This window comes from Impatiens glandulifera, chromosome 2 (genome assembly GCF_907164915.1).
Source record: "Impatiens glandulifera chromosome 2, dImpGla2.1, whole genome shotgun sequence".
Lineage (NCBI taxonomy): Eukaryota > Viridiplantae > Streptophyta > Magnoliopsida > Ericales > Balsaminaceae > Impatiens > Impatiens glandulifera.
The window spans coordinates 2,107,679-2,131,874 of NC_061863.1; the positions used below are offsets into that span (position 1 = coordinate 2,107,679).

A 24,196-nucleotide genomic window follows, 5' to 3' on the forward strand; every position below is an offset into this window, starting at 1 on the left:
TCACTTTCAAATGCTTGTCAAACCAACAACTAATTTCGAACTCACACTCGACAAATCACTCATCACCCGACCTTCATCTCGCGATCTAACACTTTTAAATACTCGTCAAACCAACCGCTGATTCTGATCTCACACACAACAAACCATTAGACTTCAATCTCATGATCTCGCACTTTCAAATACCTGTCAAACCAACAACTAATGACGAACTTACATTCGACAAACCACCCACTACCCGACCTCCATTTCCTGACCTCACACTTTCAAATGTTCGGAAAACCAACCAATAATTTCGACCCACACTCGACAAATCACTCACCACCCGACCTTCATCTCATGACCTCACACTTTTAAATGTTCGTCAAACTAACCGCTAATTCCGATCTCACACACAACAAACCATCAGACTTCAATCTCAAGATCTCGCACTTTCAAATACCCTTCAAACTAACAACTAATTACGACCTCACATTCGACAAACAACCACCACCCGACCTTCATTTCATGACTTCACATTTTCAAATGTTCGGCAAACCAACTAATAATTAAGACCCCACACTCAACAAACCACTCACCACCCGACCTTCATCTCGTGACCTCACACTTTTAAATGTTTGTCAAACCAACCACTAATTCCGATCTCACACTCAACAAATCACTCACCACCCGACTTCTATCTTATGACCTCATACTCAAATGTTCAACAAACTAACAACTAATTATGACCTCACATTCGACAAAACACCCACCATCCAACCTCTATTTCATGACCTCACACTTTCACACGTTTAAATGATTATTAAACCAATCAATAATTTCAACCTCACACTCGACAAACCACCCACCACCCGAACTCGTGACCTCACACTTTAAAATACTCGTCAAACCAACAACTAATTTCAACCTCAAATGTTTCATATCAAATTTAAAATCATGCAATCTTAAAAATTTAAATTTACATGTTTTAGGTTTCAAACTCAATCTTAAGCATAAAATGTAATCACTTTAACTGCTAGAAAAATGGTTGAAATATTTTTATTATTTTAGGCATATATTTTGAATTTATTATCAATTAGTTAATTTTTATATTAACAAAATATTATTTATACTAATAAAAATAATATTATATATATAAAATAAGACAAAAATATATAATAAAATATGTAAATATGTTTATATAATATTAATGTTGAAAATAAAATAATATATATATAAAGTAACTACATTTAATATATATATTATATATAAAAATTATTAACAAAATATATATATTATAATTTGTGAAAAAATATATATATATATATTATAATTTTTGAAAATATATATATATATATAATTAATGATTAAAAACATTATTAGAAAATAAAAAAATATAAATTAAAATATAATTATAATATTTAAAATTTAGTTAAGAATGAGAATAAGAAAAATAAGATATACCGATCCTATAAAATTATTGTGGTACTACTTTAACATTAAACTTCAAAATATATATATACATATATAAATTAATAAGTACAAATAATTTAATATTTTATTAACTGTTTTATCATTATTATATTATTCATATTGTAATTATATTTTTTAATTATAAAATTAAAATATTATTTTAAAATGATTCATATAAATAATAATTACTAATTTTGATAATTTATGTAATTGTATATGTTTTTATTTTTATTTTTTAGTAGTTGATTATCTTGGTTTAGCTCATAACATAATGAATTAATTTAACATATAAAATTAATTTAGATAAATAAATAATTTTTTTATAAAATATAATTAGTTTAAGAAAATGCGTATGATCTAACAGCATTTCTATACACAAACCCTAGCTTAAAACAATCTTCAACCTCATCTGTGAAGAATCTCGATATGCAGTGCGATTATCAATCTTCAGATAATATGAACATGATTATGTAAATTGACTGTAATTCAATATGAAAATCCTAGAGAGGAGTTGTAGAAAGGAATGTAAGATGAATTTAGTAGACAGTGAGCAAAAAAAGCGCATCATCTGTGGATCCATCTTTACGGTTGTCTGGCCGCTGCTGATCTAACAGCATTTCTATACGCAAACCCTAACTCATAGCCATCTTCAATATAAAATATGAAGAAGCTTAGTATGCAGAGTGCGATTAACAAATACTAAATGAACGCGATGAACAGGATTATGTAAATTGATTGTAGAAAGAAATGTAAGATGGATTTAGTAGACAAAAAGCAAAAGAAAGCGTTTCATCTGTGGATCCATCTCTACGGTTGTCTGGCCGCTTCTGATTTAACAGCATTTCTATACGCAAACCCTAGCTTATAGCAATCTTCGATATAATATATGAAGAAGCTCAATATGCAGAGTGCGATTGAACAGGATTTTATGTAAATTGAATGTAATCAGATATGAAAACTCTAAGGAATAAGAAGATGTAGAAATGAAATGTAAGATGGATTTAGTAGACAAAGAGCAAAAAAGGCATATCGTCTGTGGATCCATCTCTACGGTTGTCTGGCCGCTGCTGATCTAACAGCATTTCTTTACGCAAACCCTAGCTTATAGCCATCTTCGACATCATCTATGAAGAAGCTCAAATTGCAGAGTGCGATTATTAGATATTCAATATGAAAACCATAAGGGGAAGATGTAGAATGAAATGATGAATATTATTATTTGCCGATTTTTGTATTTATAATGCTTCGGAAACCCTAATTTTTGATCCGTCAAAACGATAAGAGAGAGCCCAACTATTCTTAAATTGGGCTTTTGAACTCGCTCAGTTTTATGGCTTTTGAACTGGGCTTAATTTGACCATATATTTATAATTAATTTATAAAATTAAGAGTTTATTATTATTTATATATATATATATATATATATATATATATATAATGAATTGTTATTAAACGTTGATAAATTTCTAAAAACAAAAACTTACGAATTCAATTAATTAAATAATAATAATAATAAATAAATGAGACTATAAAGAAATTGTATTTACAAAATTAATTATATTAATTTAAATAAATAATAGTTTTTTAAAAAATTATAAATTTATATTAACTTTCTAATATAAAATCGTAAAATTTTAATATGTAAATTTAAAATCCTAAAATTGAAGTAGTTTAGAAATTTACCTAAATTTAGAAACCTTTTACAATCATAAAATTTTTAAATTTTAAAAATTAATTATATATATTATTCCAAATTGATAATGAAAATAAAGAAATAGCACATACCAACAAACGAAAGTTGGATGGATTAACAAGGTAAACACAAAAACTAATACAATTTTTTTTTAATTGAAACAAGAAAGGACTTAAAACAAAGAGAATCGAGAATATAACTTTACACGATAGTAGTATCACTAAACTAGTGATTAGATCTAAGGAGGGTAGGATATAACATCGATTAAAGTCATTAAAATAAAACTCAAAATCAAATGAATTGGTTGGGTATTATTTTCAAAGATTTTTCTGTTACTCTAGATCGAGAGCATTCATCCACTTATCATCAAAATAGTGAATAATTTGGTGACAAAATGTAAGGAATTGCACATTTTAATCTAGGCATCCCAACATGCATAGTTCAATTCGTCCCCAAAGATCTCCATAAAAATCTCCAATCGATCTTAGAAAAAAATATCTTAATGTAGGTTCATGTTGAGAATTAGTTTAAGGGAATTGGTGGGACTTGGGAGTTAATGACTAAAAGATATTTTAAAAGTTGTAGCTCTATATCTAGCTAAAAAATAAAAATTTATATACTATGCAAAAATGATTGTTAAACTTGTATATTATTTCAAATATGTTGCTTAGCAAAACAAAATAAAACACACACAAAAGAACATTTATGAGTATTTAGTTATCTTGGGCGACTTCAATGCACAAAAGATATGATAGATTTTATTGAGTGCATAAGGGACATAGGCTGTATAGAGCCTTCCAACTCTAGAAATTCGTTCACATGGTCGTCCTCAAGGAAAAATGAACAGATGAGAAGATTAATGATTGATAGAGGGTTGGTTAATGAAATGTGGGTGACTAAATTCCCTAATAGCCACATCCATGTATTAAGTCCTGAAATACCGGATCATTGCCCAATTAGCTTGAGTTGGAAAAAGAAAATAAATGATTAAAAGGTCATTTAAGTTCTTCAACTTTTAGATGGATGATTATAGGTTTACTCAGATATTAGAAGAGGTCTGGATCAGCCGAATTGAAGGAACTGCAATGTTTTAAAGTTACTGAAAAGTTTAGACTTTTAATAGTATAATTGTAGAAGTTCAACCAAATTAGGTTCAACAAAATCTTCATCAAAGTTGCTAAAGCTAGAAAACAGCTTGAAGAAGTGCAAAGGTAAATCCTTTGTAGCAATGTACCTAGCAATCTTTCTAATCTGATGAAGAATGTGTTTGCGGAATTCAGAAAATTTAGTGTTTACGAGGAGAGTTTTGCTAGACAGAAATCAAGGCAGAGATGACTGCCTTTGAAAGATAAAAGTATAGCCTTTTTTTATAAGAAATGTTCATCAGGTGGTCAGATTGGAAAAGGATGATGGGGTGTTGCAATTGGACATAAACAGGTTCATGAGAAAACAATTAGGTTCTACAAGGAATTAATTGGCACCAAGAGAGTAAATTCTATCAACATTAGCTATCTTAGTATAATTAAACTGAAGCAGAATGGATATAATGATGAAGCATATTGATGGAAAGGGTAACAGAGTAGGATGTTAGACAAGGAATGTTCCATATGAATGGGGATAAAAGTCCTGGGCCGTATGGATTCATTGTAGAAATTTTTAAGAGTAACTGGAGCATTATTGATAAGGATGTGGTGAATGGGTGTTGGAATATATATATATATATATATATATATATATATATATATAATGATGCTTAATTTTTAAAGTCCGGATTGCCGGGTCGAGAGCTGTGGTTAATTTGGATACTTGGGTCGCATTGTGGGTTGACTCGTTTTTAAATTTAAAACGGTTAAAAATAAAATTAAAAATGTTAGAGGTATGTTTCGAACTTGCAACCTAACAAAAAAAAGTACAATTCTTTAACCAACTAAGATACAAAGACTTTATATTTTAAATTCAACACCAAATTTGCTAAACGCGGGACGTTTTAATATTAATATAAGTTCAACTTTTAACTAACTAATTTATATATATATATATATATATAATGATACTTAATTTTTAAAGTGTCCGGATTGCCAAGTCGAGAGCTGTGGTTAATTTGGATACTGGGGTCGGATTGTGGGTTGACCCGTTTTTAAATTTAAAACGGTTAAAAATAAAATAAAAAATGCTAGAGGCATGTTTCGAACTTGCAACCTAACAAAACAAGTACAACTCTTTTACCAACTAAGCTAAAAAGACTTTATATTTTAAATTCAACACCAAATTTGATAAACGCGGGACGTTTAAATATTAATATAAGTTCAACTTTTTAACTAACTAATATATATATATATATATAATGATGCTTAATTTTTAAAGTGTCCGGATTGCCGGGTTGAGAGCTGTGCTTAATTTGGATACTTGGGTCGGATTATGGGTTGACCCGTTTTAAAATCTAAAACGGTTAAAAATAAAATTAAAAATGCTAGAGGTATGTTTCAAACTTGCAACCTAACAAAACAAGTATAACTCTTTAACCAACTAGGGTACAAAGACTTTATATTTTAAATTCAACACTAAATTTGATAAACGCGGGACGTTTTAATATTAATATAAGTTTAACTTTTTAACCAACTAATTTATATATATAATGATGCTTAATTTTTAAAGTGTCCGGATTGCCGGGTCGAGAGCTGTGGTTAATTTGGATACTTGTGTCGGATTGTGGGTTGACCCGTTTTTAAATTTAAAACGGTTAAAAATAAAATTAAAAATGCTAAAGGTATGTTTCGAACTTGCAACCTAACAAAACAAGTACAACTCTTTAACCAACTAGACTACAAAGACTTTATATTTTAAATTCAACACCAAATTTGATAAACGTGAGACGTTTTAATATTAATATAAGTTTAACTTTTTAACTAACTAATATATAATGATGTTGAGTAAATGGATACTTGGGTCGGATTGTGGGTTGATCCACCCATAAACTTAAAACGGTTAAAAATAAAATAAAAAATGTTATCCGTAATTTTTTTTCACGGTTTTTGTATTATTACTCGTGCAAATGCACGGGCTAAATGCTAGTTTTTTCATAATAGGAAGATGTTGAAACAATGGAATGTTACCATTTTAAATCTAATTCCTAAAAGTTTTACACCTAACACCTAGAAATATTTAAGATTTTCGCCATATCTCTTGTTGTAATGTTATTTATAAAACCATTTCGAAAATCATTTCCAACAAGTTTAAAAACGTAATTTCTTGCATTGTTAGTCATGGGCAGTCATCATTAATTCATGGTCGTTATATATCTCATAATATACTTCTTATGCAAGGTCTTCTTAAGGGTTATGGTAGGAAAAGAATTACACCTAAGATTGCTATTAAAGTTAATATTAGAAAACATTTGATTCCATTAGATTTGATGTTATTCAAAACTTTTTTTTATTGTTTCTAGTTTTTCTAATGTGTTTGTGGAGTGGATTATGCAGTGTGTGACGTTCACCCATTTCATTGTAAGTGTAAATGGTGCCGACGCAGAATTTTTCAAAGGTTAAAACGTTGTTAGGCAAGGGAATCCCTTATCCTCATATATATTTGTTCTAATCATGAAAATCCTTAATTGTATCTTCAAGGAGATACTGAAGAATAAACCAATTGTCTATCATCCTTTTTGTTTGGAGGAATAAATTACCCATATTTGTTTTGTTGATGACCTTTTTATTGTAGCGCATGAAAACGTGGACTCCATGAATACCATAAATGAAGTTCTTAATCAATCCCAAGTATCACTGACCTCTACATAAATGAAGAAAAAAGAGTGTTGTTTTTTATGGAGGGGTGGATGAAGTAACTAAAGAGAATATTTTAAATGTCATTGAATCAAAGAGGGTCAAATGCCTACTTGGGAGTGTCTCTCTCGTCCAAACAGCTCAGGATCACACATTGCAGATTACTAATTGAGAATGTCAAAAAGTCAATAAACGGTTGGGCCTAAAAAAACTTAACATATGAGGACATAATTGAGTTGGTTACTAAGGTCATAATGGGCAGCATTGGATTCTGGGCACAACAGATTGTTATTTCTAAAATGGTGATGAAAGAACTTGATAAACTAGTAAGAGATTTCATTTTGGGCAATCAAGGAAGAGGAGGCAAAAGGTAAAATGGGATAATGTTTGTAAACCCAAGAAAGAAGGGGGTCTAGGTATCAAAAATTGCACGGAATGAAACAAAGCGTTAACCTATAAACAGTTTTAGAAGATTGAAAAAAAGAAGATTTGCTTTGGGTCAAATGGGTACATTCAAAATTCCTGAAAGTGGAGAGAAGTATCTGGACGTACAAGGTGAAGAAGAACATGTCTTGATCGTTAAAGAAGATACTGAAACTGAAACAAAGTTCGAGACTGCTATATCAAGTCAGATTTGGCGATGGTAGGTGTCACAAAGGCAATTATGCAGCGGAATTTTTCTAACTTTCTGCCCTTGTGCGGCCTGTTTTGCGCACCAAAACAGTCAGCCCAACTCCAACACCGAGGTTAGTTTTTCGCACAGAAACTAACCAGCAAGTTCACAACACAATCAAGAAGTATGCAGAATCTTAAAGACACAGAATTTACGGGCAAACGCCCAACTTTGATATATATTCACTCACAAATATGATTACAAAGAAGGCTATAAATCTCAAGGCTGCACACAAAATGACGCTCACTAGTTGTGGGTATTTCTCTACCAAAAACTCAACTCCCTCGTCTTGTGCAGCTCATGATACATTTATAGCCATTAAGAATAACAGTTAGAAACTTGGAGACGGAGAAAGCCCTTGGCTAGGTCTTGGCTGACAAAGTCATCCAAGACTTGGCCTTCCGAAATAATAGGGTCTTGACCGGGCCCTCCCGACATACTCGGTCGTGGCTGAGACTTATTCCTTCTTTGACCTGGCGCGGCGCTTCTCTTCGGTCGCCCAGTGGGTCGGGGCGGGTACCGGTCCAAAACCCGGTCCACTGTCCGACCCATGGTCGAAGCCTGACCCATGCACAATGATCCGGCCCCCTGTCTGGAATGTACGGTCCTCAGTCCTCGGTCCTCGGTCTGATGCTTACGCTTGGTCAGCTTTTCCCTCGGTCAGATGCTTCTGCAAGGCTAACCTTTTCTCGGTCTGATGCTTCCTTCTCCACACTTTTCCCACCCTCTGCGCGCACACTCAATGCGCCGGCTGTTGTTACTCTTACGGTCCTAGGTCGCACGCAAACGACCCTTTCCGCTCGGTCTCGACACTCCTCATCATGCCGAGACAATCCCACGTGCTAGTATCCATCTCTCGGTCCTTGTCTTTTAAAACTCGCGCCCCGACAGAATCTTCCGACACTTCGCATTTCGCCACCCCGGTGCCCATGCCGCACACCCGCGACATTCTTTTTAGGCACCACTCGGTCCTGGCCTTCCGCAATCAAGCCAAGACCGAGGCCAGCAAGTTACGCTTGTAACACACCACCCCCACCAAACGAAGCCAACGTCCTCGTTGGGGCCTGCGCTAACCCTGCCTTGCTTAAACACACAAAAATAATTTTCTCGGTCTTGCTAGCCGAACGCACCTTCAGCTTTCTCATCAGGACCGTGTACTTGTATAATCGGTCTGCTCCTAGGACCGAGGTCTTCCTGCTCGCCTTCAGGAATTTCGCCGCACCCAAGTATCTGGAAAAACACTCCTCGGTCCCCTCTGCTGGAAATACCTTTAGCACCCCCTTTGAGACCGTATACTTGGCTGCTCTACCCACACACGGAGTAGAGATCTTCCCACTTGCACTTGGGAATTCGAGAACGAAGCCCTTTGAGAGATACCTGCCCATTCTCCCCGGAATATGTGATGGTCGCTGCAGCAGACCCACTTCCATCTTCTTCTCGGTCTTGCCCAGTTTACATACCGAACAAGCCATCACCTTCACCCACGGCTGATGTTTAGGGCCTTTCTTGGTTACCTTTTCCGCAACTTTAGAAAATCTGGACCCCGCAAGCGTCGGGACCTTAGAACAGGCCGACCCTTGACCCTTTCTGGCTTTCTTCTCCAACCCAGTCGACGCTTCTGCCTCCTCTTCTCCAACACAACTTTCAACTAGCTGCATGGCTGCAAGGCATCCCGACTTACTTTTTTTTAGAGATTCATAAGTTCCTTTTATAAATGAGGGATTCTTGGGATCACCAACGAAAATCCCTCCCAAATGAGGCATCACCACCACCATCGCTTGGATCAAAAACTCAAGTCCTAAAATGACTTCATAATCATCTAAAGGGACTGCCATAAACTCGACCTGCCCCTGCCAACTTCCCACCTGGAGATCGGCCTTGGCCATACCTTTATTTGGCGTGGCTTCAGAATTCACGGCCTTCAATCGGCCCTTGTGTGGGGACATCACCAATCCCAGCTTCTGAATTACTCGGTCTGCAACAAAGTTATGTGTGGCCCCTGAATCAACCAGCGCCATCACCTCTCTTCCATTGATACAGACTTTCACAAACATTAATCCCAACCCCGGGACTGATTTCTCCGCATGCAAGGCACTCAATAGTTGAATCGGATTTACCCTGGCTGGAAATTCTTCACTAGGTTCCTCATCTTCCTCGGCCAAGAGTGCTGCTACTCTTGCACGCTTTGGACAGTCCTTCATACGGTGGTCGCCATCACAAATGAAGCACCCCTGGTTGGCCCTGTCCTTGAAAACAAAACTTCCTTTTGTCTCTTTCTTGCTGTAGGATCCCTCAGACCTGGCTGCCTCTTTTTCAAAAGATTTGGCCTTTCCCTTGTCTCTCTGCGTGTGCTTCTTGGCATCAGGGTTCGCACCCCCGATTGCTTTAAAGTCCACTAGGCGATCAGCTGCAGCAACAGCCGAAGGCAAGTTCTTCACATCCTGCCTTCTTAGCTCGGTTTGCGCCCACGGTTGCAAACCTGATAAGAAGTTAAACAACTTATCCTCTTCAGTCATATCTTTCACATCCAGCATTAGAGAAGTAAAATCCCTAACATAATCCCTGGTCGAGGCACCATGTTTCAAGTTTCGAAGTGCCTCTCTCGCCCTCCATGATGAGTTTCGAGGCAGAAATTGTTCCTTCAGCTCACCCTTTATGCTTTCCCACGAATCAATCTTTGCACGGTTTGCACTCGTATCATCTGCTAAGCGAGCCCTCCACCAGAGCTTTGCGTCCCCCGCAAGGTACATACTCGTGATGGAAACCCTTTCTTCTTCTGGGATCTTCGCCGCTGCGAAGTAGGTTTCCATATCCCATAGAAAATTCTCCAGCTCTTTGGCGCTTCTCACACCACCAAAGGGCTTTGGCTCCGGCACTTTAAATCTAGATGCAGAAACAGGGGCTGTGGCATGGCTGCTGCCGACAGCTTTCTTCAAGAGCCTGATTTCTACGTCGAAGTACTCCAATCTGGACAACAAGTCACCTTCGGTTACCAGCGCTCCCTGGCCAGCCGAGTTTGAAGCATCAACCACTCTCTTCAAGAGTTTTATCTCATTCTCGAAATGTTTCAATCTTGAATCTAAGTTTTCCTGAGTTACCAGCTGTTCCAATCTGGAATCCAGTTCCTCATCCGTCACCAATTCTTCAAGTCGGGCCTCTAGATCCTCTTCAGTCACTAGAGCCTTCTGACCAACAAACTCTGACACAACAGCAATGGAATTCCGCGTGGACAACCATTCTGTATTCAGGTCGCTGATCTGTGTAAATATGGAGGCCTCCTCTCCATTATTAGGGACTCCGACCAGCGCCTCCAAACGCCTTAGCCTTGGCTCCATCTCTAAGGTCAGGCCTCGGGTCTCCCTTCTCTCTGTCATGCTTGATAGAACTCGGAAACAGAGCTCTGATACCACCTGTCACAAAGGCAATTATGCAGCGGAATTTTTCTAACTTTCTGCCCTTGTGCGGCCTGTTTTGCGCACCAAAACAGTCAGCCCAACTCCAACACCGAGGTTAGTTTTTCGCACAGAAACTAACCAGCAAGTTCACAACACAATCAAGAAGTATGCAGAATCTTAAAGACACAGAATTTACGGGCAAACGCCCAACTTTGATATATATTCACTCACAAATATGATTACAAAGAAGGCTATAAATCTCAAGGCTGCACACAAAATGACGCTCACTAGTTGTGGGTATTTCTCTACCAAAAACTCAACTCCCTCGTCTTGTGCAGCTCATGATACATTTATAGCCATTAAGAATAACAGTTAGAAACTTGGAGACGGAGAAAGCCCTTGGCTAGGTCTTGGCTGACAAAGTCATCCAAGACTTGGCCTTCCGAAATAATAGGGTCTTGACCGGGCCCTCCCGACATACTCGGTCGTGGCTGAGACTTATTCCTTCTTTGACCTGGCGCGGCGCTTCTCTTCGGTCGCCCAGTGGGTTGGGGCGGGTACCGGTCCAAAACCCGGTCCACTGTCCGACCCATGGTCGAAGCCTGACCCATGCACAATGATCCGGCCCCCTGTCTGGAATGTACGGTCCTCAGTCCTCGGTCCTCGGTCTGATGCTTACGCTTGGTCAGCTTTTCCCTCGGTCAGATGCTTCTGCAAGGCTAACCTTTTCTCGGTCTGATGCTTCCTTCTCCACACTTTTCCCACCCTCTGCGCGCACACTCAATGCGCCGGCTGTTGTTACTCTTACGGTCCTAGGTCGCACGCAAACGACCCTTTCCGCTCGGTCTCGACACTCCTCATCATGCCGAGACAATCCCACGTGCTAGTATCCATCTCTCGGTCCTTGTCTTTTAAAACTCGCGCCCCGACAGAATCTTCCGACACTTCGCATTTCGCCACCCCGGTGCCCATGCCGCACACCCGCGACATTCTTTTTAGGCACCACTCGGTCCTGGCCTTCCGCAATCAAGCCAAGACCGAGGCCAGCAAGTTACGCTTGTAACAGTAGGGCACTATATTCTGGTATGAAGCCGGAAACATCTGAATGAGAAGAGAACAAAAGTTGGCAATAGTACGTGAAGTTAAAGAATGTCAATGCAATGATATTTGAGGCTGGGGGCAAGAATCATTCAGGCTATTAATCCTATAACATTTCATGAATTGGTTGATGTGCATGAGTGGAAGGTTGAGATAAATAACAAATTTAGCTCTAGTTTGGCATGATAATGCATTTGCTCTCATGGGAAGATTGTGGAGTGGCATCACAACGTATGGTCTTTTATGATTATACCTCGACATCAGATTACGCTTTGGCTTGTTCATAAGACTCTTGTATCTCTAGTTTTCTTATATAGGATTTTAATTAAATGACAAAAAAAAAAAGACATTTCTAAAAAAAATGAGAAAAAAATAGTATTGATCAACATGCTAGTCAATCCGACCTTAATTAACACTCCTATCTTCATCACTAGGGCCATCTAAAAAGTTAAAAAACGAAGCACAACCTAGAGTCTAATTAAAATTCTCTATTAAAATAGTTAACCAACCAACTAATTTTTTAGATTAAGTTTAAGGGAAAAATAAAAATATAAATAAAAGATAGGGACGAAATTAGAAAATAATATCTTGTTGTTATCCTCTTTCTTCTTCGCTGAAAACTCGCCTTACCCAAAACCCTCTCTTCTTCGTCTTTCTCTGCAACTCCGCTGTATCAAAAATGGACTTACTTTCAATCTCTGCTCCGTTAGCTTCCAATTCCATCGCTACATGCCGTTCTGGAATTGTCAATCTCCGGAAGAAGTCTCTTTCAAGGATCCAATCATTCTCTATTCGTCCTCACTTATCATTTTCTACTAGATGTTCGATTGCCGCCAGTCCTAAAGTAAACAGCGGTTTTCCGGATTCAAAGCGTGAGGTAAACGATTATTCTGACATATTATCTCCTTATGCGTCTCAATCGCCGGCAACAGGGATGAGAGGAGCTGATTCCGACGCGATGGGACTGTTGCTCCGGGAGAGGATTGTGTTTCTGGGAAGCAGTATTGATGATTTTGTTGCAGATGCTATTATTAGCCAATTGTTATTGTTGGATGCTCAAGATCCGACTAAGGATATTAGACTGTTCATCAATTCGACTGGTGGATCTTTGAGGTTTGTCTTGTACTTATAATATGCTCAATAATTCAATCTATATTTGCTTAATAAACGTGAATTTGGTAGAGATTTACTGTCCTGTATTTCTTATTGAAGCCAAAACTCCATTCATATTCCTATCATGATTATTGATTGCCATGGACGTGAAACACTATTACATAGGAAATCAAATTCTACAGTGATTCTTCTTCTTGATGTGTGTGTATAGATGAAAAGAAACAAAACTTCCAGACTTCTTAATTCGATGAAACTAAAAGTTAGGTCTTGAAAATAAGAAACTGAAATTTGACTAGCGATTGTGTGAATGAATGAATGGCTACAAATTGCTATGAAACATGAACACCAAATCTGTTCTTAGATGTTAAGTAGACATGTTCGATATTATTAAGTACAATTAAAATGACTTATAACTAAGACTTGTTCTCAACACTTTGCTTAACAAATTTTAAGGGTTTGTTTATGTTAAATGCTGAATACAAATATCAAACATAAATTTTAGGTGTTTGCCACTGTATATTATTCGTTTTCGTTACATACAAACTATCATACATTGCATGAGAAGTGTTCTGTTAAGATTCAAAATTGTATATTGATAGAATTGGGATAAAACAAGAAAGAATTGGCGATGAGAGGATGTAGACTACTAGCTTTCTATTTAATTAATACCAAATTTTATCACCTCATGCTTATCCTTCTACAAGTCTACTATTATCTATTTAGACACATCATTAATCAATGATACCAATTGTATTCCTGAAATCTCTATTCGTGTTCTAACTAACACTTTAAGAACTACTTTGCATTTTGTGTCTTCAAAACCATTCCACCCACATCCATAAGACCACACATCATTAATCAATGATACCAATTGTATTCATATTCATGTCCTAACTAACACTTTAAGAATTACTTTGCATATTGTGTCTTCAAAACCATTCCACCCATACCCTTAAGATCATGGGTTTGTTGATTAAATGATTTCATATTGAACGCCATGGGCTTGTTGGACTTTGTTTATTTATACAAATAAATCACTATTCCATCGTCAATCACTTCTTCTATTTAATCAATCAATTCATTCACCAAAATACAAAGTACCATTACTTTATTCTTTATAACATTTTAAAATATTCAATACTAAGGATATTTTGATAATATGACCCAAATAAACCATTTTTTACGTCAAACAAGTTCTTTTTAATTATAATCTAAGGTGTGTTCGATGTCACTAAAAAATAAGTGATGAATGTTGAATAATAAATTTTTAAGTGTTGAATGAGTTAAGTATTTGTAAAATAAATGTTGAATAAACCAAATGAATCTGTCTGAATTTTAGGTGCTTGGTATGTAAGTTAATTTGATTAAATGTTGAACTAGTGTCATGGAAGTTATTAAAGATGATTTTGCCCTTTTCTCATAATAGCGTAGATTGATTACTTTTTCGGGTTTAAGTTGTCTTTTTGAATGTTCTTATTAGATTTTCCAATTAACTAATTCATAGCTTACCAAATTAAGTTGGATTTTATAGCTTAATTTGAGTTGAATCTAAATAATAAGATTAAATGAAATAAATGTTAATGTAATAAATAAGCCCTTAATTATCTAGATTAAGTGATAAGTTGTGTTATCAAACACCGCCCTAGATATTTTGAAATAAAAGAAAAACATATCAAACAAACTCCATATCTGATCCTAAAGGAAGCATGAAACATAAGAATTAAATCTTTAAGCAATATGACTTAATTTGTTTTGTTTTCCTTTCAGTGCTACAATGGCTATCTACGATGTGGTACAGCTTGTGAGGGCAGATGTTTCGACAGTTGCTTTGGGAATTGCAGCATCAACCGCTTCGATTATACTTGGTGGTGGAACCAAAGGCAAACGCTTTGCAATGCCCAATACCCGGGTAATGATTCATCAACCTCTTGGAGGTGCAAGTGGTCAAGCAATAGATGTAGAAATTCAAGCCAAGGAAATTATGCATAGCAAGGATAATTTGACTAGAATTGTATCTGCTTTCACTGGTAGATCGTATGAGCAAGTTCAGAAAGACATTGACAGGGATCGCTACATGTCTCCAATTGAAGCAGTGGAATATGGTATAATTGATGGAGTTATTGACAGGGATACTATTATTCCTCTAGAGCCTGTTCCAGAAAATGTCAAAGCGTCCATTTTCAATTATGAGGAAATCAGTAAGGACCCGCGAAAGTACTTGACACCAGACATCCCAGATGATGAGATATATTAGTCAATGTCTGTTTTTCCAGAGGTAATAACCTTTATCACTTTCTTCTTATGGTTGTGTTTGATTCATTCAGTTGATTTCAGTTGGTGCATACCAAACTAGAGTTTTCATTAGCCTATATCCTAGAATCTAATAATGTAAGGGAAACATTGTCCGCATTTTTTTTTTATTTTTCATTTTATAAATGAAACTAGTGTCATTAGGATATAGCATTATAGCCTAAGTGGAAAGAGTGTTGCTTAAGGGATTTCGGGTTCTATTCCTAATTGCCTTTTAGTGGGAGGTCTTGACAGTGGGGTTCGTACTAACTTCCTCTAGGGAAAAAACCAGTGGTTGCAAAAAAAAAAACTAATTTCATCTGGAGATTCATAGATTAGTTGTAGAACATAAGAACTAATGTTCACAAGTTGATAAGTACGAGTTTTCACATCCAGAACATTTTCCAAAAAAGAAAGAAAAAGAGAGTTACACATAATAATACAAGAAGAGGTGATATCTGAAACAAGAATATCCCATGAAATCCTATTTTTCCGAATGTTCATGGGGATGGCGATACAAACTTTCTATGCAACCGTTGAAGGAAAGAGAATAAACAAGTTGTTTGAGTGATTGAAGACTTTCCCTTGCCACCAAAGAGATTTTATCATCAAATCAATATAATATAAGTATATGAAATAAGATAAAGATAGAAATGATTATAATCCTCAATTGCCTTGGCATAGGTTATATCATATTTTCTTATTTTGTAGAAGTTAATTCCACTTATTTGGTCCTTTTTTTAGTACCGATCAATTGAATGAAAACTCACCCTCAATAGCTAGGATGGCAAAAACCTTTGACTAAACGATACCCAGATCTGAATTTGAACGAAAAAATATTTATAAATTTTATTTGAAAACAATATTTTATTTTTTTGGTCAAAGTATTTCATCTGACTATTGATTTTTTACTTAAATTACTCATGAACCATCATTTATAGTGCACACTTGATTTAGATGATAGGTATTTTTTCTTCTTCTTTCAGCTTAGACAAGGAACATGGGAATGGACTATTACTCTTCTTAATATGTGCCAAAACAAGAGAAACAAATGAAAGACGACTTTGTAATAAGGATCGTGGATGCAATGTGCCATTGTCGGAGCCGAAAGCCATCTTCATAACCTTTGGTGGTATTTTCTTAGTTGTTGTTTTACATGTCTAATTCTGCAATTCTTCCCTTTTATGAAGGTTTTTAGTTTTTCCTAATGATTTAACTCTATTTTGCACATTAGTTTGTTCCTAGTTCTTACCCATTTATGGGAAACATGGTGTACTATGAAAAAAACATCATTTCATGATATATGTGTTCAGAGTCCTTGAAGTGATGAGCAGTTTTTGTTTTTTTTTACCAGAAAGATGAAGAAGATGAACCCGTAATGGATCGAATTGAAAACAGTGTTTTAAATGAATGTGGATCTATATTTTTTAAGATACCGACTTTTTTGGAATACAGCGAAAATTGTCACCTTTAAATACCTAGTTTGAGTGATGGCCGCTTGCAATTCAATTGTCTGAATATTTTGAAATTTTGTAGGGCCCTTGCAGAGTTCAATTTTTGAAGCGAATGTTTATTTTGAGATCGTTTTTGAGGTTCACATCGTGTTTTGTCTTGTCGATTTTTTAATTTTGACCGGGATGATATTTACGCTCAGAACCCTAACAATATATTTATTTATTTTTAATATTTTAGACTATATATACTAATATATTAGGCTATATGTTATATACAAAATTAATATTTTTTTGAAATAGAACATGAGGAAAATGATAAACTTCACAAGCTGTTATGAACTAAATAATTTATTTGAAAATAATAAAACAATATTATTTTTAAATATAAATAAATCATTTAAATATGGTATCAATTTGTATAGGTGATTCTAAACTAATTTAAGCTAAGCAAAGTTTTTGTTTATACAGTATTATTTGAAAATTCTAAAAATTAATTTTCATATTAAAATTTCAGTTAAAATATCTAAAAGAATCAGTTTATGGTAGATGCTGTGAGTAAAATATAAAAATTAAATATATAAACATTTATATTTTCATTTTCTTTTAAATCAATATTTCTTTTTCAAAAAAAACTATCATATCTTTCTTTTAGACATCACTTTTACCACTTAAACGAAATCGAGGCGCACTAAATCGAGCCAGAAGATATTTAGAAACTATACAAATTTCACCAATAATTTCAAATTCCTCAACCCAAATCTAATCAATCCAATTTCAAAAACCAAAACATTTTCAAAATTTGAATCATGCTACACACAAAAGCACAAGCATTTAAAACAAGTTGAAATGAAAATGAACAAATACCCATTTAATAAAACTCATCATCTTCTTCAAAAGAAAACATTTCAAAATGTCTGCAAATTGTCAAGAAGCTTATTATTAACTTATAAAAAAAAAAAAAGGGTTTATTTGAAGATGAAGAAGAAGAAGACTAGGAGGAATAAGAACATCATCTATATGCCTAATCAAAGACAAATTAGAGACACTCACTCAACAACAACAAACAAACAAAAGATTTAGCTTCAAGATTCAAGATCACCAACCCAAATTAAGACTTGATATTAGATTTAGCAAGCTTACTCCATTCGGTATGATATGCTCCAGGAATATCAATCCTCTCATATGTATGAGCTCCAAAATAGTCTCTTTGAGCTTGAACTAAGTTAGCAGGAACCCTAGGCCTCTTGTAAGTATCGAAATAAGCAAGACTCGCACACATTCCAGGTGTAGTAATCCCAGCTCCAATTGCCTCCTTAACAACTCTCCTCCAAGCACCCTCCCTTTGAACCATCTCCTTCGCGAATTCCGGATCAACAACCAAGTTTGCAAGATTCGGGTTTCGCTGATACGCCTTCTTGATCCTGTCCAAGAACACTGCTCTTATAATACACCCACCTTTCCAAATTCTAGCCAATTCACCCAAATTCAAATTCCACCCTTTCTCAAAGCTTTTCGCTCTCAGCAAGTTCATCCCCTGTGCATAACTGCAAATCTTTGAAGCATACAGAGCTTGCCTCACATCATCAATCAACTGTTTCTTCTCTGCACCAGTTTTTGTAACTCCAACATACTCCTTCAATCCAGCACCTTTCAGTACCTCTGCTGCTGCTTCTCGTTCTTCCTTTAACCCGCTAAGGTAACGACAGTCAAGTGAAGCTGCTATTGTAGGTGCAGCAATGGAAAGCTCAGCTGCTTGCTGAACAGTCCATTTTCCAGTACCCTTCATCCCTGTTTTGTCGAGAATCTTATCTACAAGCTCACCACCATACTGTTCATCCTTAACTCTGAAAATATCAGTGGTGATTTCAACAAGGAAACTCTCAAGCTCACCTCTATTCCATTCATCGAAAATTTCAGCCAATTCGGAGTTCGTCAAACCACCAACGTTCTTAAGAACATCATACGCCTCCGAAATCAACTGCATATCGCCGTATTCAATCCCATTATGAACCATTTTAACGAAATTTCCAGAACCACCTTCACCAATATAAGTAACACAAGGTCCATCCTCAACTTGAGCAGCAACTTTCTTAACAATATCTTCAATGTTAAGATAAGCTTGATATGATCCACCAGGCATAAGAGAAGGACCATTTCTAGCACCATCTTCACCACCTGAAACTCCCATACCTAAGTAAAGAATACCACGATCTGCAGTCTCCTTGATACGACGTTCAGTATTCTCGTACCACTCGTTTCCTCCGTCAATGATTGTATCTCCCGATTCCATATGTTCAGATAGAGCCGCGATTGTCTGATCGACGGGAGCGCCCGCCTTGACGAGGATGATAACAGATCTAGGACGTTGAAGAGAGAGAACGAAATCGCGTGGATTGTAATGACCTGTTAATGGAAGATTACCTTCGCGATGAGCTCGATCTAGTGTTTCGTCGACTTTGGAGGTTGTGCGATTGTAGACGGAGATTGGGAAACCTTTTTCTGCAATGTTGAGAGCTAGGTTTTGTCCCATGACTGCTAAACCGGCGAGTCCGATGCGGGAGAGTAGAGCAGATTCCATGGCGGATGAAGGAATGTGTGATGTCTGTGAGTGAGTGAGTGCGTGTATGTGTGTGTGAGAGAGAGATATAGAGAGAGAAGACCGGCGATGGACTGAAGAGATATAGAGAGAGAAGAAGAAGAAGAAGAAGTAGGTGATGGTGGCGGACTCGTCGAGGGAGTGAAAGGCTGGCGGCCGCAGCAGCTTATGAGAGGTCGCTATTAAGCCATCAGCTTAAGCCGGCTTATCCTAGGAGACCAATTTTAATTATATTTAATTAATTAATTTAATAGGTTTTTAGATAATTAATATTTGCTAATTAACTAATTATAACTACAATCCTCAATTAGATAGATATACAGCCATTTTTAATTATTGGATTAATATTATTATTATTTTTTATAATTTAACCTTATCAAGTATTACTATTTTTATTAATTTTATTTTATTATATAGCTAATTTTAATTATTGGGTTATTTTAAAAGTTTATTTAAATGTATATATTATTATAAAAAGGTTCATTTAATTTATATTAGTAAACATAGTTAATTTTGTATTTTAGATATAATATTTTTTAATTAATTTTTTTTTTATATTCTCATATCTTATATAAGTATTTGATTATTTTAATATTTTTTTTATGTAACAAAGATTATTTTATAATTGTTTTGTTCTTTTTAGGAACTAATATTTAAATATTTTAATATATAAAATAGTTTAATGTTATTTAAATATTTTTTTATTAAAATTTATAAATTCTGAATAAAAAATTAAATAAATAGACTATTAATTTTATTTTTATTTATATTAAAAAACACAAAAAAAAAAAAACACTTCAAAAAATTATTGCAGTAGAATAAAATTCACAAATAAATTTTTAATTTAAAAAAATAAAAAATAAAAGATCAATTACAATAAAAACAAATATTATTGTAGAACAAAGCTATAAAGGAAAGAAGATGAAAATTGAGAGGAGAAATATAATTGATAAAGGAAAAAGAAAAAAATATGTAAACTGAATATTTAATTAATAAAAAAGATGGAGAGAGAAAAAATAAATATTTAATTAATAAATATTAATATTTACTAAAAAATTAACTATATTCACTAACCGGGGAATGAGTCAACTTTTAAATTAGGTATGTTTAAATGAATTTTTATTAGTCTATACGTCTAACTAAATTATTTGTACAAAAATATGTCTAAATGAATTTTTAATTATACTATTAGTACGACACTTTCTGAGGTTCGTTCAAAAAACTAGTAGAGTTTATCGGGAAGTTAATCGTTGTTTCGAATATTTACGAGTTCGATATAACTTATTGAGTACCGTTTTTTTCTTATTTTTTCTTTTAATATCATGATTTTTGTTGTATTTAAACGATTTTTTTTTTTTCATTCTTAATATACATTGGCCTTTTAAAAAAACAACATGGGTTGTGCATTGCGGTGAGAATACTAATTATATTATAAATTAAACATTTCAAATAAACAAAAATGAGAGTTAAGAAAGAAGAAGATCTAGAATTTTGATAGTAACAAAATATGGACTTATAATAATTTCTTATAAATTTTGTAACTTACTCTAGTAACAAATCCTTATAGCTTATAAGATATCTCTTATCCGTATATCATTTAAATTGATCTCACAATAATATAATATGCATACTTTCTAGCTTGTTCATTTATTTGCATCACATTAGGGGAACATCATACCTCAAACTAGATAAATGACTATGATTCTATTCCGTCTATGCATTATCATTAATTTAATGTGATTTAACATACTCATAATAGACATTACTTGAATATCTAAAATGCAGCATGCATTGATGCTCTCGCACGTTATCTATGATATCACATTGGCTCGTTGTTAGCATGTACACCTTGCTCTATTTCTCCGGTTTGTAATCTATTAATTGAGATTTTGTTTGGGGTGAAATAAATTTCATTTCAACTAGATTATCCTCAAATTGTTAATGATAAGTGCTCCTAATTAGTTTATTTAATAACATCTTCATTTGTCCAGGAGTGATTTTTTATTGGTATAAATATGACAAGTAGATAATCTGTGTTCAATTTTTGAAAAAATAGTTTGTACTGTTTATAGAATTCCCTGAAAAAAGATTAAATATTTAATAAATCATTAAGCACACAATAAAAAAATATTAGAGCATCAAATTTACTCATGTATATCTGACATTATGGTTAAACATTCACCATTTTGGACTATCTTTTACATTTTGTTTCAATTACTGCCCAAGCTAATGGAAATTTTTGATTATTTTTATCTCTCGCAATTATAGAAGCTATTAGTCATTTACAAGCATTTACAAGCATTTACAAGCATGTTTTATAAAACAATAATTGATTGGTCAACATCCCTCTATAAATCATCCTTTACATGTTCAAAACATATATAACCTCTTTTTGAAATGAGTTATATTTTTCTCTTCATCTTTTGTAATTTCTATTTTCATTGACATCCATTGATTGATGTTTCTGGAATAGTCTTCGTCAACTCTGCTGCATATTTTCATAAACTAGCATATTCTGTCTTGGATTCCCGTGACACCAATTTCTCTCACAAATTTTATTTTTTTCTCTTTTCACTTTAGTTTTGCTCACACGCATTTAGATTAATTCTACATAGCTGAACGAGCTCTTTGATCTTTATGTTCGGTTGTAATATCACACTTGTCTTAAAATGTTGAGCAATATATAGAGGTTCTGACAAAATTATTTTTATTATTCCGTCTTGTTAGCATATATCATCATTTTACAATTTTTTTTCACTGCACGCATCTTTATTTTTGACGGCTCATTTGGTCTAGCATATAGACATACCATTTTTTCACATGTATACATTGTCGCAACATATTTAAATTATTTGTAATCTTTATATAACATTCCAATAAAAAATAGCTCATTTGACAAAATATAACTACTAATATCTTCATACATAATAGGACCATCATCTTTCTCAAAACTCACGCTCGCAAACCTTTCTTTAGCCTTATCCTAATCCACTATAGACATTTCAGCTTGCTTCAGACACTTCTACATCACATCTAGTTATTAAATATTGACAATACAACAAGAACATAACCATCGCAAATGGCAAGGTGACATATCCATCCTTCACAAAATGGTTTAAAAAAAAATGGTTTCGCCTGGATTGTATTAGACTGACGTGATAACCAACTACACCACGAAACCCTTATGTTTGGTTGTGATCTTTATGTTCATTTGTGATATAACACTTGTCTTAAAATGTTGAGCAATTTATAAAGGTTCTGACAAAATTGTTTTTATTATCCGCAAAACAAATATGTTTTTATGAAGAAACTCAACTATAAACGCATTCCTTACACCGTCTTTGTTAGCATACATCATTCATTTACAATTTTTATACATAATAGAGCCATCATCTTTCTCAAAACTCACGTCGCAAACTTTTCCTTAGCCTTATCCCAATCCACTATAGATATTTCAGCTTTTGACACTTCTAAATATTGACAATACAACAAGAACATAAACATAGATCCATCATTCATAAAATGATTTTTTAAAAAGATGGCTTCGAACATTATAGATATTTCAGCTTTTGACACTTCTAAATATTGACAATACAACAAGAACATAAACATAGATCCATCATTCATAAAATGATTTTAAAAAAAGATGGCTTCGCCCGGGTTCAAACCGAAGACCTTCACTGATTAGACTGACGTGATAACCAACTACACCACGAAACCTTTATGTTTGGTTGTGATCTTTATGTTCATTTGTGATATAACACTTGTCTTAAAATGTTGAGCAATTTATAAAGGTTCTGACAAAATTGTTTTTATTATCCGCAAAACAAATATGTTTTTATGAAGAAACTCAACTATAAACGCATTCCTTACACTGTCTTTGTTAGCATACATCATTCATTTACAATTTTCATACATAATAGAGCCATCATCTTTCTCAAAACTCACGTCGCAAACTTTTCCTTAGCCTTGTCCCAATCCACTATAGATATTTCAGCTTTAGATCCATCATTCATAAAATGATTTTTTAAAAAGATGGCTTCGAACATTATAGATATTTCAGCTTTTGACACTTCTAAATATTGACAATACAACAAGAACATAAACATAGATCCATCATTCATAAAATTATTTTGAAAAAAGATGGCTTCGCCCGGGTTCGAACCGGAGACCTTCAGTGTGTTAGACTGACGTGATAACCAACTACACCACGAAACCCTTATGTTTGGTTGTGATCTTTATGTTCATTTGTGATATAACACTTGTCTTAAAATGTTGAACAATTTATAAAGGTTCTGACAAAATTGTTTTTATTATCCGCAAAACAAATGTGTTTTTATGAAGAAACTCAACTATAAACGCATTCCTTACACCGTATTTGTTAGCATATATCATTCATTTACAATTTTCATACATAATAGAACCATCATCTTTCTCAAAACTCACGTCGAAAACCTTTCCTTAACCTTATCCCAATCCACTATAGATATTTCAGCTTCTAACACTTCTAAATATTGACAATACAACAAGAACATAACCATAGATCCATCATTCACAAAATGATTTGACAATACAACAAGAATATAACCATAGATCCATCATTCACAAAATGATTTAAAAAAAAGATGGCTTTGCCCGGGTTAAACCGAAGACCTTC

General features: G+C 34.4%; 2 protein-coding genes and 4 non-coding genes across 6 annotated transcripts; 1 reads left to right on the forward strand and 5 right to left on the reverse strand.

The window, feature by feature from the left end:
• Positions 1-1,970: 1,970 nt before the first annotated feature.
• LOC124928315 lies at positions 1,971-2,138 on the reverse strand. The gene has a single exon (XR_007098521.1). It is a non-coding gene; the product is annotated as a small nucleolar RNA snoR143 (small nucleolar RNA).
• A 56-nt stretch (positions 2,139-2,194) lies between these two features.
• LOC124928314 lies at positions 2,195-2,363 on the reverse strand. Its single transcript, XR_007098520.1, has one exon. It is a non-coding gene; the product is annotated as a small nucleolar RNA snoR143 (small nucleolar RNA).
• Positions 2,364-2,435: 72 nt separating this feature from the next.
• On the reverse strand, positions 2,436-2,603 carry LOC124928316. The gene has a single exon (XR_007098522.1). It is a non-coding gene; the product is annotated as a small nucleolar RNA snoR143 (small nucleolar RNA).
• Positions 2,604-12,701: 10,098 nt separating this feature from the next.
• Positions 12,702-16,789, forward strand: LOC124926934 (ATP-dependent Clp protease proteolytic subunit 4, chloroplastic). Its single transcript, XM_047467269.1, has 3 exons — positions 12,702-13,200; positions 14,968-15,475; positions 16,476-16,789. Exons 1-2 carry the CDS (start codon positions 12,767-12,769, stop codon positions 15,452-15,454), a joined length of 921 nt encoding a protein of 306 aa, XP_047323225.1. The 5' UTR covers positions 12,702-12,766; the 3' UTR covers positions 15,455-15,475; positions 16,476-16,789.
• A 1,065-nt stretch (positions 16,790-17,854) lies between these two features.
• LOC124925570 (6-phosphogluconate dehydrogenase, decarboxylating 1, chloroplastic) lies at positions 17,855-19,682 on the reverse strand. Its single transcript, XM_047465605.1, has one exon. It carries the CDS (start codon positions 19,519-19,521, stop codon positions 18,052-18,054), a length of 1,470 nt encoding a protein of 489 aa, XP_047321561.1. The 5' UTR covers positions 19,522-19,682; the 3' UTR covers positions 17,855-18,051.
• Positions 19,683-23,683: 4,001 nt separating this feature from the next.
• On the reverse strand, positions 23,684-23,757 carry TRNAV-AAC. Its single transcript has one exon. It is a non-coding gene; the product is annotated as a tRNA-Val (tRNA).
• Positions 23,758-24,196: the final 439 nt, after the last annotated feature.